Genomic DNA, 17,547 nt, shown 5'->3' on the forward strand with positions numbered 1-17,547 from the left:
TCAATTCTGGGCATCTGGGAGCAGGGCAGGGCTATGGATCTCTTCTTCTTCATCCCGAAAGTAGGCTGGCTTTCCCTGTGAGCTGGGAGCTTGCTGGGCCTTCAATGGACAGGAGGCCACCATGTGGCTGATGCTTTGGCAGAAGTGGCACTTCTTGGGCTGGGGTGGGAGCTTGCATTCCTTGGCGTGATGGTCTAGACCTCCACAGTTGTAGCACCTGGTAAAAAGCAGGATGGCAAAGTTGAGAAAGAAGTGAGAAGAGATCAGAAGCCTTTCTCTGAGGACACTTGGCTCTTCCCTTTAGGAGACCAATTTCTCCACTTCTAAAAGGAGAAATATGACTAGATACCTTTTTTTAAAAAAAATCCTCAACGAGGATATTTTTCCATTGATTTTTAGAGAGATGAAGAGAGAGAGGGAAAGACAGAGAGAAATATTGATGTAAGAGAAACACATCGATTGGTTGCTTCCTGCACATGCCCAGACCAGGGCCTGGGCCGGGGAGGAGCCTGCAACCGAGGTACATGCCCTTGACCAGAATCGAACCTGGGACCCTTCAGTCTGCAGGCCAATGCTCTATCCACTGAGCCAAACCAGCGAGAGCTCACTAGATATCTTGAAATCCTTTCCAAACCTGTAATTGTCTAGATCAGCGGTTCTCAACCTGTGGGTCACGACTCCTTTGGGGGTCGAACGACCCTTTCACAGGGGTCAACTAAGACCATTGGAAAACGCATACATAATTACATATTGCCTTTGTGATTAATCACTATGCTTTAATTATGTTCAATTTGTAACAATGAAAATACATCCTTCATATCAGATATTTACATGACGATTCATAACAGTAGCAAAATTACAGTTATGAAGTAGCAACGAAAATAATTTTATGATTGGGGGTCTCCACAACATGAGGAAGTGTATTAAAGGGTCTCGGCATTAAGAAGTTGAGAACCACTGGTCTAGATGATCTTCAGGTTCATGTTACCTTGAAAATACTGAAATACCAAGAATAGAAACCACAGACCCCCAACTAAGCACTGCTATTTGGGCGAAAGGTAAGACTCTAACATACCCTTAAAAAAACTAAGGAGTCAGATTATATGATCTGTTCGAGCACAAAGCTAAGATGAAGAGACCAGTCATATGGAGACCTGGTGAAGAAGCAACAAGTACAGACACATCTTCTTGTCTCCACAACTTCCACTTTCATATCAGTCTCCTTTAGTTCTAAAATAATCGTGTGAGGCTAATATCACTATTCCCACTTAGTAATTGAGGCTAGAGCTCACAGAGCAAAATTACTTCTCAAATGCTCTCCTCACATACTGCTCTCTTCTCATCTTCCACATCTATAGCAGGTACCCCAACCATCTAGATAGGCTTCATTTTATTTTATTTTATTTTTAAAAGTAGATTTTTATTGATTCAGAGAGGAAGGGAAAGGGAGAGATAAATAGAAACACCCGTGATAAAAGAGAATCATGGATCAGCTGCCTCTTGCATGCCCCGCACTGGGGATTGAGCTCAAAACCCAGGCATGTGCCCTAACTGGGTCGCACCGTGACCTCCTGGTTTATGGGTCGATGGCAACCTGGCCCAAGAGATGAGACAAGATCGAGAGAGCTCTCCCCATCCTTAGCATGTCTCTACCAGTCCACACAAGCCTTCCAATCCATACCTGTCTCCCTTTGATCTGCGCTTCTGCATGTTCTTCCCTTTTGGCCGCCTCTCACTCCCAATACAGAATACCCCACCAGGGCCAGTGACTCGGATAGATTCCAGGCCCTTGGCGGACTTCTTAAAGGTGAACTCCACTGCCTCACCCTCCTTTAGGCTCCGGAAGCCCTCCATGTGCAGTTTACTCTGCGGAAGGGGAACACGGTAGATTTTAATGTTAGTCTCCATCATTACACACACCCTCAACAGTAATATACATGTAATCCCTATTAATGCAGGAATCAGTGTGATAACACTCCCATTTTATCAGTAAAGAAAGAGAGTCAACACAATTAAGAACAAGAAATCTACATAACATTAACAAAGAACAATTGTTATATAAACAGATGCCATTACATTTTATATGGCTATTCTCATTTTAATTTCTAAGGAAAAAAATGTAAACATAGCATTTAAGAAATCAACAAGTATAAAAACCATAAAATAAAGCTTATATGGAAATTTTTAGTATTCTTGCAACCTCTTTCCAAGTTTGAAATTATATCAAATAACTAAAAGTTGAAAGAAACAGACAGTATGACCCAAACAGATGGATCAGAAGATTATAAGGGAAAGACCACTAGGAGAACCAAGCATATGGGGGGCAATCAATAGATGAGAAAAACAATTTAATAATGCTGTTGAGAACATTAGCTCTCTATTTGGAAATGAAGCCAGAATTCTACCCTTTATATCATATGCATACAAAATACATTCCAGAACTTAAATATCAAAATGCTAAAAAAAGGGACCAAAACTATAAAATCAAGACAGATAAAACTACAAAAAGCTACTAAAAATCAGAAAAAAAACCCACAGAACAGAATATAACTAGGCAATTTGAAGGACAGCATGACAATTTAATTGGTTTGAAAAACACAACACCCTGGCCGGTGAGCTCAGTGGTTAGAATGTCAGTACTGAAGAGTGGTGGGCTTGATTCCTGGTCAAGGTCAACAGCGAGCACCTGGGCTACAGGTTTGATCCCCAGCCCTGGGGCCGGGGGAGGGGGGGGGCATGCAGGAGGCAACCAAATGATGTTTCTCTTTCTTCCTTTCTTTTTACTCCCTTCCTTCCTCCCTCTCTCTCTTTCTGTCTATCTCTCCCTGCCTCCCTTCCCTTTGGGTGCCTCTCACTAAAAATCAATGGAAAAATTATCCTCAGGTGAGGATTAACAAAACAAAACAAAAAATTGGGAAAACAAAAAACCCAACCATGCAGCCATTTAAAAGAATGTCAAGTCGCCAAAACCGGTTTGGCTCAGCGGATAGAGCGTCAGCCTGCGGACTGAAGGGTCCCGGGTTCGATTCCGGTCAAGGGCATGTACCTGGGTTGCGGGCACATCCCCAGTACGGGGTGTGCAGGAGGCAGCTGATCGATGTTTCTCTCTCATCGATGTTTCTAACTCTCTATCTTTCTCCCTTCCTCTCTGTGAAAAATCAATAAAATATATTAAAAAAAAAAAAAAGAATTTCGAGTCCCTGTCTTTTTTTCTTTCTTTCTTTCTTTTTTTAATATATTTTATTGATTTTTTACAGAGAGGAAGGGAGAGAGATAGAGAGTTAGAAACATCGATGAGAGAGAAACATCGATCAGCTGCCTCCTGCACATCTCCCACTGGGGATATGCCCGCAACCCAGGTACATGCCCTTGACCGGAATCGAACCCGGGACCTTTCAGTCCGCAGGCTGACGCTCTATCCACTGAGCCAAACCGGTTTCAGCAAGTCCCTGTCTTGTTCATTGCTGCATTTTGCACATAAATAATGCCTCACACATTTTTGGATTAATGAACAAGAAGTAGATTTTAATTATTTGACTTGGAAAAATGACCAAATATTTTTTTTTCTTTTTTTACAGAGAGGAAGGGAGAGAGATAGAGAGTTAGAAACATCGATGAGAGAGAAACATTGATCAGCTGCCTCCTGCACACCCCCCACTGGGGATGTGCCGGCAACCAAGGTACATGCCCTTGACCGGAATCGAACCTGGGACCCTTCAGTCCAAAGGCCGACGCTCTATCCACTGAGCCAAACCAGTTATGGCAGACCAAATATTTTTAAAAGGAAAATTGATTTAGAATAACGTATGGAGCAATCCCATTAAGATACTGAATTTAAAAATATTGATACATGCAAAGAACCTAGCAGCCTTCAAAAAAAAAAAAAAGAAAGAAAGAAAGTGGGAGTTATTCCCACAGCTAGTTGAGTGGCAACACCGGTGTCAGAAGAACCTAGGGCTCCTGATTAGAAGCTCACAGCCCATTCCACCTTGCCACTTCCTGCTTAACAACAACACGTTACTGGAGGTGACATCCCTCCCAGACCCTCCCCAGAAGGGACTTCATTACACCTTCTTCCATTTACACTGACAAATGTCAACAAGGTGTAATCATCATAGAAAGCAAGGTTCAGAGAAGCAAAAGGAATCACTGTGCACCTTGTCCTGGGGCTGGAGGGAACATGATTAAGTAGCACGAGTCGTGTTTTATGCTGTTGGTGGTGGGGGTAGACTATTTCAAACTGGGTCTCAGGTGAAACATGCTCTTTAGTCAGATGGGATCCCCAGTCATCAGTTACTCACGTTTTTGTTTTAATCTACATGATATTGCTTAAGACGAAACTTCCATTGAAGTAATTTAGAAGTACCTATCTGATAAGAGAGGAATTCTTGCTTAAGAGCACAGGCTCAGGCCCCAGACACATCCTGGTTCATGAAATGCTGCTTCTACCAATATCTGGCAGAGTGTCCGTGGTCAACCATTCACCTCTGGGCCTCAGATCCTTGGCATCTGCTAGAAGGCTCTACCGTTGCACAGTGACTACCCTGAATTTGAAGTTAGATTTGACTTGTCTTTTGAGCTGGGACAAGCCAGAGTGAATCAGGAGGTACTGGAGGAGTTGAACCAAGAGCATTCTTGGCCCAGGCATTACCAGCTTCTCCTAGGCTGATACACCCCCAGCTCCGGCTGTGATTCAGCAGATAAGTGATTAAGAACATGTTTGGCCCTAACCGGTTTGGCTCGGTGGATAGAGCGTCGGCCTTCGGACAGAAAGGTCCCAGGTTCGATTCAGCTCAGGGGCATGTGCCTGGGTCGCGAGCACATCCCCAGTGGGAGATGTGCGGGAGGCAGCTGATCGATGTTTCTCTCTCATCGATGTTTCTCTCTCTCTCCCCCTTCCTCTCTGTAAAAAATCAATAAAATATATTTTAAAAAACAAACAAACAAAAAAAAAAACATGTTTGGAGTCTGAGGCCCTGTTTCCTCCTTTCTAACCTACAAAATGGAAGTAAATACTAATTTTATGGTAGTGCCGTGAGGTTCTATGCATGAGGATTATTTAACACATAAATCTCCACTGAGTAGCAATTATTATCAACCTCTTCAAACTGGATCAGGGTAGGGTAACAGTGGGAATCGAGTGTCACGAGACTGGGAATTTTAACTCTGGGTTTTTATCACTAACTAGCAGTGGAAATCCAGAAAACTATCTCCTCTGAGCTCAATTTACTGAGGACAACTCTCCTTATCTGTGCCTCATAGGCTTAAGGAGAGAACATAAATGGGGACTATATGAAATTGACTGGTCCTCTCAGGTCACCCACTCCATCACTGGAGGCTCTGAGGTCTATTTAAGACTTTGAAATAGTTGAAAACAGCAACAACAAAAAAAACCCTGCAGGCATCTCACCATAACCGGTCTTGGACTGGAGGTCTCCAGGGGTGGCTCCCTGCCCCCTCTGCCCCTTCCTAAAACACATACTTTGAATTCCTCTCTTATCAGATAGGTAACCAGCATGCAGCCCCACTGAGCCAGCCTCACAGGGCCTGCATCAGAAAGGAGCCAGAAATTCTTGCCACCACCCCCTCCCCGCCCCCAACCACACACAAAGCAGGGCCTGCCTCTCTCCCCAACCCCTCCAAAAAAGAGAAAAGGCTTGGGGGGAGGGGCAAGGCTGGAGCTCCCCCAATAGAGCCCAGCCCCAGGAAACAAAGAGTTGACACTGGTTGGTTCTGATGGTCAGATTCCTGGAGTTCCAGAGGCTGCAGATTCCACACATCACCCCCACCCCGACCCCCACGAGCCCCACCCACCACATTCATCGTTCCTTCCTTCCTCCTTCATGTAGGGGTTATGGTCACTGTGTGAGAAATGCATGTAGAGATACCTATCTTCCCCAGTCAATCTTGCTGGGTCTGCCAAAGTCACCACCAGCAGCCATCTTTCCTTCCCTCCAACCTGCCACCCCACACTTCCCGGGATGGAAATAAACAGGATCTGACTTCTTTCTCTCCCCTCTCCTCCCTTCCCCTCCCATTCAGTGCCTTCAGTCAAATCCTTTACACAGGAACCACAATTAGAGTTACTTATTCAGATAAATTATTTTATAAGTGATGGGGGGCGGGGGGAGGGGCAGGTCTCCAATCTTCCTTTCCCAATTTAACGAGGTTCCTGCCAGCTCTAACATAGCCCTCTTTTTGTCACACCATTCCTTTCTTATTTTTATTAATTTTTTAAATTAAAAAAAAATGGTTTTTTTAAATTGATTTCAGAGAGGGAGGGAGAGATAGAAACATCAATGATGAGAGAATCATTGATAGCTGCCTCCTGTGCGCCTCACACTGGGGTATCCTGTGGGGCATTGAGCCTGCTAGCCAGGACACGTGCCCTTGGACCGGAATCAAACCCAGGACCCTTTAGTCTGAGGCTGACACGCTATACACGGAGCCAAACCAGCTAGGGCACGCCACTCCTTTCTCCCTCAGTGGCAGAGCCAGGATTTAAGGATACTATCTTTGATCACAGGAATCAAAGCTGGGGTTCCCAGCTTTTCGTAACACCCACAGCATATTCCAGCTCAAGACTATCTAGGTGCCCAGCAGTGCACACACACATTTGTGTAATAAACGTAATTTGCTACTATCCAAAATTACTAATATTTACTAAGCAGTGTTTTAAGCACTTTACATGTTGTAGCACATGTTACTCACGCCAAGCCTGTGAGTTAGGTCTTACTATGATCCCCATTGAACAGCTGACATCATGAAGGCAGAGGGGTTAAGCACCTTGCCCAAATTCATAGTGAGGGGCACAGCTGGACTGACTGCAACTAGCCTGACTCTAGACCTAGCGCTATGCACTATAATGCAAGTCACATACACATGTTAAAACTTTCTAATAGCCAGGTTTAAAAAGTAAAGAGCAGCCCTGGCCGGCTTGGCTCAGTGGATAGAGCGTCAGCCTGCGGACCGATGGGTCCCGGGTTCGATTCCAGCCAAGGGCACATGCCAGTGGGGGGTGTGCAGGAGGCAGCCGATCAATGATTCTCTCTCATCATTGATGTTTCTATCTCTCTCTCCTCCCTTCCTCTCTAAAATCAATAAAGAAATATATTTAAAAAAAAAAAAAAAAGTAAAGAGCAGCCCGACCTGTGTGACTCAGTGGTTGAGCATCGACCAATGAACCAGGAGGCCACGGTTTGATTCCTGGTCAGTGTTTTGGGCTCAATCCCCAGTGGGGGGGCATGCAGGAGGCAGTTGATCAAGGATTCTCTCTCATCCTTAATGTTTCTATCTCTCCTTCTCCCTTCCTCTCTGAAATCAGTAAGTAAAAATATATTATTAAAAAAGTATAAAGCGCCCTGGCTGGTTTGGCTCAGTGGCTAGAGCGTCGGCCTACAGACTGAAGGGTCCCAGGTTTGATTCCCAGTCAGGGCATATGCCTGGGTTGCGGGCTCGATCCCCAGTACGGGGCGTGCAGGAGGCAGCCGATCAATGATTCTCATCGTTGATGTTTCTATCTCTCTCCCTATCCCTTCCTCTCTGAAATCAATAAAGTATTAAAAATAAATAAATAAGTAAAAAGCAGGTGCAATTTTATGACTCAGTCCTGTGGTGTTCTCAGAAATGGACCTGAGCTTCATTTCTGAAAGTAGAGGGTTTGGTGGGGCTAGAACAAACCAACTGGTTCTCTAGTTTGTTAGGGAGGATGAGAAAAGATCTGTCCAGAACCGCCCCCCCACCACACACACACACACACACACACACACACACACACACACACACACATCACTTCTGCTCAGACATAGTAGCCAGGACCACAGCTCCTGCCTGGAGTTCTCCACCAGATGGTGCTGCTCATCAGCCCATTGGTACAAAGGCAGCCAGAGGGAGACCAACAGCAGGAAGGAGTTGCCTGTGAACACAAGTGTTCGCCTAGATTTCTCTTCCCAGCAACTTTGGGTGCACATCTCTTCTGTCCTCAGGAAAACGGAGTTTCAAGGAGACTGAACTCAGATGAGGACCTGTCCAGGGTGAGTCCCGATTGGGCGGGGTGCTTACTCCTCACCCTGCCCCCATCCTCCCACTCAGAGCATCGAAGAGAGAATCTTGGAGTTTTAAGCCAGTAACCCTGCTCCTGTGCCACTTACAAAAAGCCATTAACTTGGATTTCGGATTCCTATCTAAATTACACTAACTCCAAGCTGAGATCATTTAAAATTAGTCTGTATTAATTATGTACTATTCTTTAAAGCTTTCTCTTCCTCCTCCACCACCTTCTTTGACCTCCCAAGACTTAACACATAGTAATTAAGCAATTACCATTCATGCCCACAGGAAGGAGGGGTAGAGGTTTTCCCTCCACCCCACCCCCAAATTTAACCCAGAAGGATGGGAATTCCAGAAGGATGGGCGTTATGCTTTGATTAAGAATGTTCCAGAATCTATCTGCCCTGGAGGAAGTCACTGAAAATGACATACAGGGCAAGTAGTAATGTCACCAAATACAAGTTCTAAATTTGTCATAGTGGAAGCTTTGCTCAGGATGGTGGTTGAGCCTTTACTGGGGACATTGTGTAGTAAGCATGTCTCCTCAGAAAGAAAAGGATCCAAGTAACCCAGGTACTTCTCTACCGACTTCCTTGAAAGTCAAAGTGATTCATTCTTTCTTAATGTTTTACCCTATTAAGATGGAAATAACTAATGAATGACCGCCAACCAGAGAGCAGCCAACAGTGAACACTCCCTCCCCATTTCCAGGCTTTTGCTCCTGAGGAAGGCTTCTGCTGACAAGGCCCCCAAACTGTTTGTGTATCAGATTCCTCAGGAGTCCCATGCTTCTTCGCATTCATTCCTTCTGCCTACCAACTGTGAGCTAGACAGCTAGCTGGTCCCTCTCTTTGAAGAGCTTACAGGTTAGGCGAGGGGATAAGACAAGTACATCACTGACCCAGATATGAGGTGAGTAATCAGAGGCACCAGAAATGTTATAAACCAGGTGAAAAATCTCTTTACACACATACTACCCCCACCCCCAACCCAAACTCAGTCCCTAGGTCAAATTAGGGCTCTTCTTTTGCCTTCAAGTCTTCTAATAGAGCCCTTTAGCCAGAAAGCTACTTCTTAAATATTTGGGCCCTGGCCGGTGTGGCTCAGTTGGTTGGAGCATCATCCCTTACACCAAAAGGTGGTGGGTTCGACCCCCAGTTGGGGCATGTGCAGGAGGCAGAATTCCAGATCCAAATACCTAGGGCTGCTTTATTTTTTTAAAGGCTAAGGCTGATTTTGTTTCTCACTCATTCATACCTGGGGGGCGTAAAGTGAGAGGGAGCATAAGAACAGTAGTGGTTAGGCACTAAATAGGCCCACTTGGAAAGGGAAAAGAAAATGTTAAATTGCTTTTCCCCCTTCCTCTCTCCTTAAAAAAGGGCTCCCAGACCGCCTCCCCTGGCAGATGTTTCCTTAGAACAATTATATCCTTCTCACCACCTGTACCCCAGCTCCAGGGCACCCAGCAGCAGCAGCCAAAGAAGGGGTGGTTTTCTTCTTAAAGAGAAATGTCTTATCCTTCCTTCCTCCACTTTGGGAACACTTTCCTCCCCCAGGACAATATTTAGGGATCATCCTACAACGACTTGATTCCTCTCTACTAGATTTCCAAAAAAAAAAAAAAATAATTCAAATTTCTCAAGTGCAGGGACTGAAATCTTAGTTTAACTTACTGCTACGACAGGGTTTGAGGATTAATGCAAGCCCAGGCAGTGTGCCATCAAGACCTATCAAGTAAGGCTCAGTCACTGTCCCATGACTGTTGGTCATAAATTCTTGATTCCTTATCCCAGCTCAACTCCCTCCAGATAACTTATTCAACTATACAATGTCCTTCCAAAACTCTGAAGTCCAGATCATCTCCGGGCTAACCCATCTGAAACGGATGGTGTGGGCGCCACTCCCCAAACCTGAAGGTTCCTGCTCTATGCCATCTAATATTCCCAGTTGCTTTCGATCCTAAGGTTAAGTGCCTTGAGGCATAGATCCATTTGCTCAGGAAAATCTTCCCCGGGCTTTGATTATCACTGTGGGAGTTCAGAACTAGTCACACCAAGATGTGCCTCTGTGGTATGTGGATTGTTTTCAAGAGAGACTTCTGCCCCCACCTATAAGAACTTGAATTAGGGGCCCTGTCCATAGTAAGAGTTTATCAGAGATGACCTCATTGACCTATCTACAGAGCAGGACAAACTTCTGTTTACTAAACATCTGCTCTTATTGCACTGCAATAACCCTTTGAAGCCCCCAGGGCACCGTACCCCATCCCTAGCTCAGAATGTCTTACACACCCATGTTCCCTTTATATTTTTATAATGTGCATGTGGGGTCTCTGACTCTCCTATATGTGGGGTTCCCAAACATATATATTAAATTCAGTTATTCTCTCTTACTAATCTGTCTAATGTCTACTGGATTCGAACAGCCAAAAGAACCTTGAGGGTAGAGGAAAGTTTCTTGATGGGGTTACATTCCCCTAAACCCCTCCCTATTTAGCAGCCTTAGGAATGAAAGCAAGAAAATGTTGGTTCTGACTCTTCCTCCAAGACTCCCAAAGTTGGGGCAGCTATCTAGTCCATCTCCAGACCAGGAAGGATTATAATCTCTTTGTGATCCGATAAATGGCAGTGGGGGGGCTGGCACCCTGCTGAGGAGGGCCATTCAAAGCTGGTTCCTGTAATAAAGTGATTTAATAGATCTAAAGAGGCCAATTCCCTTCTTTCTCCCACAATTACTTCCTGTGGTTATCAAACACATATGTAAATGAGACAGGAAAGGTGGCCATGTCACTAACTAGAACTAGTTGTCTAGTGATGTTCAAGCAGTCCAGTGACCCCAAGTCACCAGCATTAACTGGCAGGTCCCCATCTCCTTGCATCCTCTATCTCCCTTGTTGCTCTCACTCTACATCCTCGATGAGGACTTCCAACCAGTCCATCCAGCATCTCCCTTCTCCACCCCTCCCCCTCCAGAATACCATCCCTCAGGCTCCAACCCTTAATCCCCACATCCTCCTTTCCCCTCCCCCATGGCTCCTAAAGCCAACCTTCCCCAAGTAACCCCTCCCTGCCCGGCCTCAGTGCCAACCTACTTGGCCTGGGGTTAGCAAATTTCTTTTTCTCAGGCCCAACCCTAAACCTCCAAAAGTGAAAGGGACACAGGCAGCAACTTCCTCTCCACGTTATGGGGAGCTGGTGCCCCAGGACCACCGGAAGGTATTTAGGAAGAGGTGAGAGGGAGGCCAGGAAGGAGGAATCCTGAAGTCCCTGGCAACTTGTTTGAGGCTGGAAATGTTCGGACAGCATGAATGGCTGTCTGGGGCCATAAATGACAAGCTGAGAATAGGTCCAGAGGCTGGCCTCCCTCCACCCCATGCCCTGCGACCCTGAATTTCACCCCCACCGTGCTGCTTTGCTTTAACTGAGAACTTGGGGTTGCGACCTAACTCCCTCCCAGCCTGGCTCAGGAATCTAAGGCCTGGGCTCCTTAAGCTTCCCTTTCTGGTAGGAACTGGACAGCAAAAAAACCCGCTTGGTGAACTGTATGCGAGACTGGTCGTTTGGACAAGCTTTCAAGCCCCCAGATAGACCCTTTAAGGATCTGACAAACGCACCTAGGCCGCAGGGATTGAGTTTTAGGAGATCGGACGGACTTCGTAGCTTTACCCCCGCTTGGATCCCAGAGAGGTTTCCTTCCCTCTCCCCGCGGGGAGCTCCACTCACAAGTTAGTGAAAAGCGCTGGGCGCTGAGGGCCCCGCTATGGCCGGGCATGTGCTTCCTTGGCCGGCCTGCTCGCCCTCCCCCCACCGGCAAGCACAATACAACCTTAGTTTCTGCCACATGGGGTCACCTCCTTGCCCCTGCCTCCTTCCCAGGGGAAAGAGGTAACAAACACGTGGTGAGCCAGAAGGGCTCCCGGAAGGGGGTGGGAGGTGCTGATAATGGCTCGCCGCTCGCTCTCGTCCTGTAGGAGTTACCAGGACTCAGGTCCGGGGCTCTACCGCGCAGATGGGGACGCACAATGAGGGTCCTGGAGCTCTCTCAGCCCAGTGGCCCCGCGTGGCCGCCCACCCCTGAATATGCGCGCCCACACCCCCTTCCCGCTAAAGTTACCAGAACCGGTCTCACCTGGTGCACAAAGACATCCACGGGTGGGTCGAGCGCGACCCCCGCGCGGGCGGTCATGGACAGGAAGCCGAACCCCATGCGCACGTTGAACCACTTACAGATGCCGGCTCCGTGCAGCAGCTGCGGCTCCTCCGCCGCCCCGGCAGCGTCCTCCCGCGCCTCCTCTGGCGCCTTGGCGCAGCCACCTGGAAACGGGGAGGGCGCTCAGCTGGGGGGCCACGGGGCTGGAGGACCCTCTCAGAGTCCCGGCTGGGACCCCGGACGGTCCAGCCCGTGGGTGCACACCCCGGAGGCTGCAGCTACCAAGCAGCCGGCGGTTAAAAACCTGTCCCGGCTGCCTCCCGCGCTCCCCAAGCTTACACGGTGGCCAGCGGTGCCCCGAAAGTTTTGTTCCTTTTCCCACAACACGTTGCCCGGGACAGACCGCCGGACAGGCCCCTCCCCTCCTCTCCCGCTGCCCCCGCAGCCTGTGTGTGCACGCCTCGGGGACACCAGCGCTCTTTGCTCCAGGGATGGCCCCCTGAAGCAGGAGGCCGCACAGACTTGGGGTCCTTCGGCCAGCCCGGAGGACACTTTCCCCTTTCCCTTTTACGTGGTTGCTGGGCGCCCCAGCAGCCTAGGGTGACCCCAGTTAAGTACCAAGCTCGAACCTGCAAACTGCTGGTTTGACACGGAGCCCATGGTAGTCGGCTAGGCCCGCGGCCCGGGCCCCAGGTCGGGCGGCTGCTGGCCCCAGAGAAGTCCGGAGGCAAAGGGGTGGCTCTGAGAAGAGGCTGCTACATCTTCCCCAGCACAATAGCGGTGGGAGGGCCCACGGCTTTTCAAAGGCTCCCAAATTCTAAAAGACAATGACCCAACCCCCCGCGGGCAGCCCCCTCCCCTCTCCTCCCTCGTCTTTCCCCTCCCTCTCCCTCCGACTCCAGCTCCTGCCCTCCCCCACTCTGCGTCCTCTGACACCTCTGGGGTGTCCCTTCTCAGAACCTGGAGGTTTGACACCCCCTGCCCACACACATCTGGAAATAGGGGCCGTCAGCCCTACAAGTATTGAGTACGCGGAATTTGAAATCCTTCACTTTAAGGACTCATTGGGGTGGGGGTCCCCAAAGCAGCATACAGGTGAGGGTACTGTGTGTGTGTGTGTGTGCCTGTGTGTGTATGTGGGGGTAGTTTTAAAACCATGTGACTGCTCCCACACACACTCACACACCACCCCCACCCCCCGCGCAGATAATTATACATTCCAGAGAGTTGGGGGAGGGAGGTGTGAGCCTGGCAGCGCTGGCCAATCAGAGACACAAACCACCTGTCAAGGGAGAAATGGATGAGCCCTCCCCCTCCCCCAGCCCTCCAGCGCCCCTCCCCCTCCCTTCCCCTTCGGGCCTCGGAGCTGACCCGGCTGCTCGGCGCTGACCCGCTCTCACCCCCCACCCCTGTGTGCTTAGATAGACCTGGAGTTCACGATACTAGGAAGCCTGGGATGGGGAAGCCGGGGAGGGGGGGGGGGCAGGGAATGGGGGGCGGGGAAGACTGGAGACCCCGAAGAACTGATCTCCAGTCCAGACCAAGGCGCTGCCTCTCAAAGTCTGTTCGTCTCTGAGTGTCTCTGCTTCCCTGAGTTACCGACTGAGTTTTTCTGAGTGTCTCAGAGCGCTCCTAATTGATTCTGTGTAAAGAATCCTTGCTTCTTCCCTTCCAAATCTGTGTCTAAAGTTGACCCAACGTGGAGCTTTCTGACAGAGCAGGAGGAGGAACCCAAAGAGGCTTGAAGCGCGTTCCTCTCTCCACCAGCGGCCCGCGTGCTCCCCCCATCCCCATCCTCTCCCTAGCAGTTGCTCGGAGAGGAACTAGGTGGGTACGTGGGTCCAGGCATTTCCTCCAGCCTCCGGACACTCAGGCTCCCAGACCATCCGCGTTTCAGTCCCACCCTAAAGCGTGCTCCCTCCCCACCGTGGGGTTGGTGGGAAAACTAGAGTTGGGGCTCTCCTGGTTTTAAGAAGCAGCCTCCCCTTGTAGGAGATAAAGCGGCTTGGCCAAGGGGGTGGCTATTGCCCTGGTCGGAGATGGACAATGGCCCGGGGCTCAGTGCACGGCCCTGGCCCTGCCCCTTCACTTCCGGTGCTCAGTTCAAACTGGACAATGCCAGCTCCGGCCAGTTCCCCTCCCCCACTGCTGCAACCCATTTAAAGGGACAGAGCCTGCTTTCGGGGGCTTCCGCTTGCTCTGAATTCAATTTTCTCCACCAAGTGTGCAAACACTCAACTGCTTTTCACCCTGCGCCCTTGTGCTCGCGCGCACGAATGCATTTGGGAAAGAGAAAGGAGATGAGTGGTGGTAGGGAAGGGGTAGGTGGCGAGGAGAGCAAGGGGCCGTGGACAGATTATTTCTCTTTCCTACATGGGGTGCTGCCCAAGAGATAAAACTCGAGTGTAAGAGATGGGGGAAGGATTGGGTGACAAAAACAACAACGGTGGCCCTTTGTTATTCAGCCTAAAAAATACAGACCATTAACCCCCCGCTCTCAGCTGAGAATCCTAATTGAGATCTTGCAAGAGTTTTCTGAGAACATCAGCCAGTCTTTTCTATTTACTTACTCCTCCCCACCTAACAGTCTTGTCTCCTCCGGTTACTAGCGCCCTTAAAAAATATGTTCACTCCCTGTACCTCTGTTCCTAAAATTCAGGAGTGATTGAGGTCGGGTAACTGAAGAGTGGCTGAAGAAAAGAGACTCTGAGAGTAGGGAGTTTCGTGTTCTGGTTTCCCTTGATCCGCTCTCACGTGAGATGCGTTCTCCCGGCAGTCGCCACTAGTTTCTCTGTCCAGGGTCCTGAAGACCCCGGGAGCTCTGTCCACGGTGCTGAAGTAAGCCTCGCTCTGCTGGCTCCCAGCTTTGAGAATGCCTTCTTGGGTCTCCACCTCCAAATCCTTCCCAGAAAACCTGATTCTTCTCATCCCCCACCCCACCCCACCCCCTGTGACTCTGATAGACTTGAGACGAATGAAGGGTTTCTCCTGAATGCTAAAGAGGACATTTCCATCAATACATGATCCCATGAGGGCAGTACAGGTATCTCAAGCTCCCCTCCAGAAAAATGGGTATAACTTTGAACATGGCCATGAGGGTGAGGAAAGAGGCGATATTTTCTGATTCAAAGTAAACTAGAATATAAAAAACTAATCCTGTTTTCAAGTTATTTCCCTAACTATTAGCACTTTTCATAGGAGCACAGGCATTGAAGTCATCTTGCCCATGTTAGTGATCAGCTTTACTATTTACAGCTCTGTGACATGGAGTAACTTCCTTGACTTCTACATGCCTCCATTTACTCCTCTGTCCAATGGGGATAATAAAATATTTTACTCTCAGAATTACTATAAGGATAAAGATAGATTGTGTAGCCCAGCTGGTGTGGCTCAGTGGTTGAGCATCAACCCAGGAACCAAGAGGTCACCGGTTAATTCCAGATCAGGGCATATGCCTAGGTTTTGGGCTCAACCCCCGGTAGGAGGCACATAGGAGGCAGCTGATCTCTATCCCTCTCCTTTCCTCTCTCTTTAAAAATCAATTTTTTAAAAAAATAGATCTTGTGGATAAAGCTTTTAAAATAGTGCTTGACATATAGTTACATCTTTTAAAATAGTTTTTATTGATTTTAGAGAGGGAGGGAGAGAGAGATAGAGACATCAATGATGAGAGAGAACCATTGGTCAGTTGCCTCCCGCAAGTCTCACACCCAAGACCAAACCTGAAACCCCCTGATTCATTGGTTGATGCTCATTTACACCTTAATAATGTAAATAATTACTATTATTATAGCTGTTGTGCACATACTTGTCTCTATGATCTAGGACCTGCTGGATCATTTGTTCCCTGAGGACTGGGACCATGCATGTGTTATGTCTTTCTGCATCATCTCCCACATCTTTACTGGTACCTAGTACAGTGCCTGGCCCACAGAAGGTACCCAAGAAGTGTTTCCTGAATAGGCTTTAATTGAAATAATAAACATTATTACAATAGTCATAATACTTATTTTTTTCTTAGGCTGCTTCTCATGAGTCTGAACAATACAAACCCAGCAGGGGGTCAGGACCTCATAAATTGCATATGTAGAGGCAGAGAATTCTTCAGGAAGGAAGACATGGTTCCCAACACAATTGATTCTTTATCCCCAATGGATTGTTTCCATGTGGGAGATGAGAACTCCTGACCAAACCTTCTGCCTCTCTTGGGTCCCTGTCTCAGTGAAAACTTGTTAAGAACCCACTGTTATCCAGCCATTGTGTGATCTCACAAGTTTGGTGGAGGAATCAGATAAATAATATGTGTTAAGTAGCATAATGTCAAAAATTTACCCCCAAATAAGTAAAGAAGAAACATTCTCTGCCTTCCAAGAAGTTACAGTTTATTTAAGAAGACAAGACCTGATATAGTTTAGCATTGCAAGTTCTTGTGTATTTTTTTCTAGGTAATATCTAGGTAAGGGAGGGGGGACACTTTTTAGACAAGAAAAGGTGTCTAATATCAACACAAAGAATATCTCCTCTTAAAGTACTTGGCCAAGTTCCTCTTGTGTAGGTTTATACCTTCATAAAAGAAAGAGATAAAAGAGGTCTTAGTTGCCGAAACCGGTTTGGCTCAGTGGATAGAGCATCGGCCTGCGGACTGGGAGGTCCCGGGTTCGATTCCGGTCAAGGGCATGTACCTGGGTTGCGAGCACATCCCCAGTAGGAGTGTGCAGGAGGCGGCTGATCGATGTTTCTCTCCCATCGATGTTTCTAACTCTGTATCTCTCTCTCCCTTCCTCTCTGTAAAAAAATCAATAAAATATATTTTTAAAAAAAAAGAGGTCTTAGTAATAATAATTACTCACTCAACTCATTGAGCACTTTCTCTGTGGCAGACAATGTTCTAAACGTTGGGAATACATCAAAAAACAATACATCCCGAGGACAGTATGTGTGGGGGGTAAGGGCAGAGGGTGGGGTGGGAACCGGGTGGAGGGGAACTATGGGGGGGAAAAAAAGGAACAACTATAATAATCTGAACAATAAAGATTTAATTAAAAAAACAACAACAATACAGCCCAGCTGGTGTGGCTCAGTGGTTAAGCATCAACCCATGAATCAACAGATCACTGGTTTGATTCCCAGTCAGGGCACATGTCCGGGCTATGGGCTTGATCCTCAATAGGGAGTGAGTGGAAGACAGCCGATTGATGATATTTTTCTCTCTTGGATGTTTCTATCTCTCTACTCCTTTTCCTTCCTCTCTCTCTCTCTCTCTCTCTCTAAAAAAAAAAAAATCAATTAAAAAACATTTTAAAAAATACAAACACAAATTCCACCTTTGTGAAGCTTATGTTCTGTAAG

At 47.7% G+C, this 17,547-nt stretch overlaps 1 protein-coding gene across 1 annotated transcript; it reads right to left on the reverse strand.

Annotated features, from left to right (window-relative positions):
• LIN28A (lin-28 homolog A) lies at positions 1-12,858 on the reverse strand (the record flags this gene model as incomplete). The annotated part of the gene is made up of 4 exons (XM_081087216.1): positions 1-217; positions 1,682-1,866; positions 12,178-12,362; positions 12,828-12,858. The coding sequence occupies 4 exons, from the start codon at positions 12,856-12,858 to the stop codon at positions 1-3; spliced, it is 618 nt and encodes a 205-aa protein (XP_080943342.1).
• Positions 12,859-17,547: the final 4,689 nt, after the last annotated feature.

This window comes from Myotis nattereri (assembly GCF_964212035.1).
Source record: "Myotis nattereri genome assembly, chromosome: 3".
Lineage (NCBI taxonomy): Eukaryota > Metazoa > Chordata > Mammalia > Chiroptera > Vespertilionidae > Myotis > Myotis nattereri.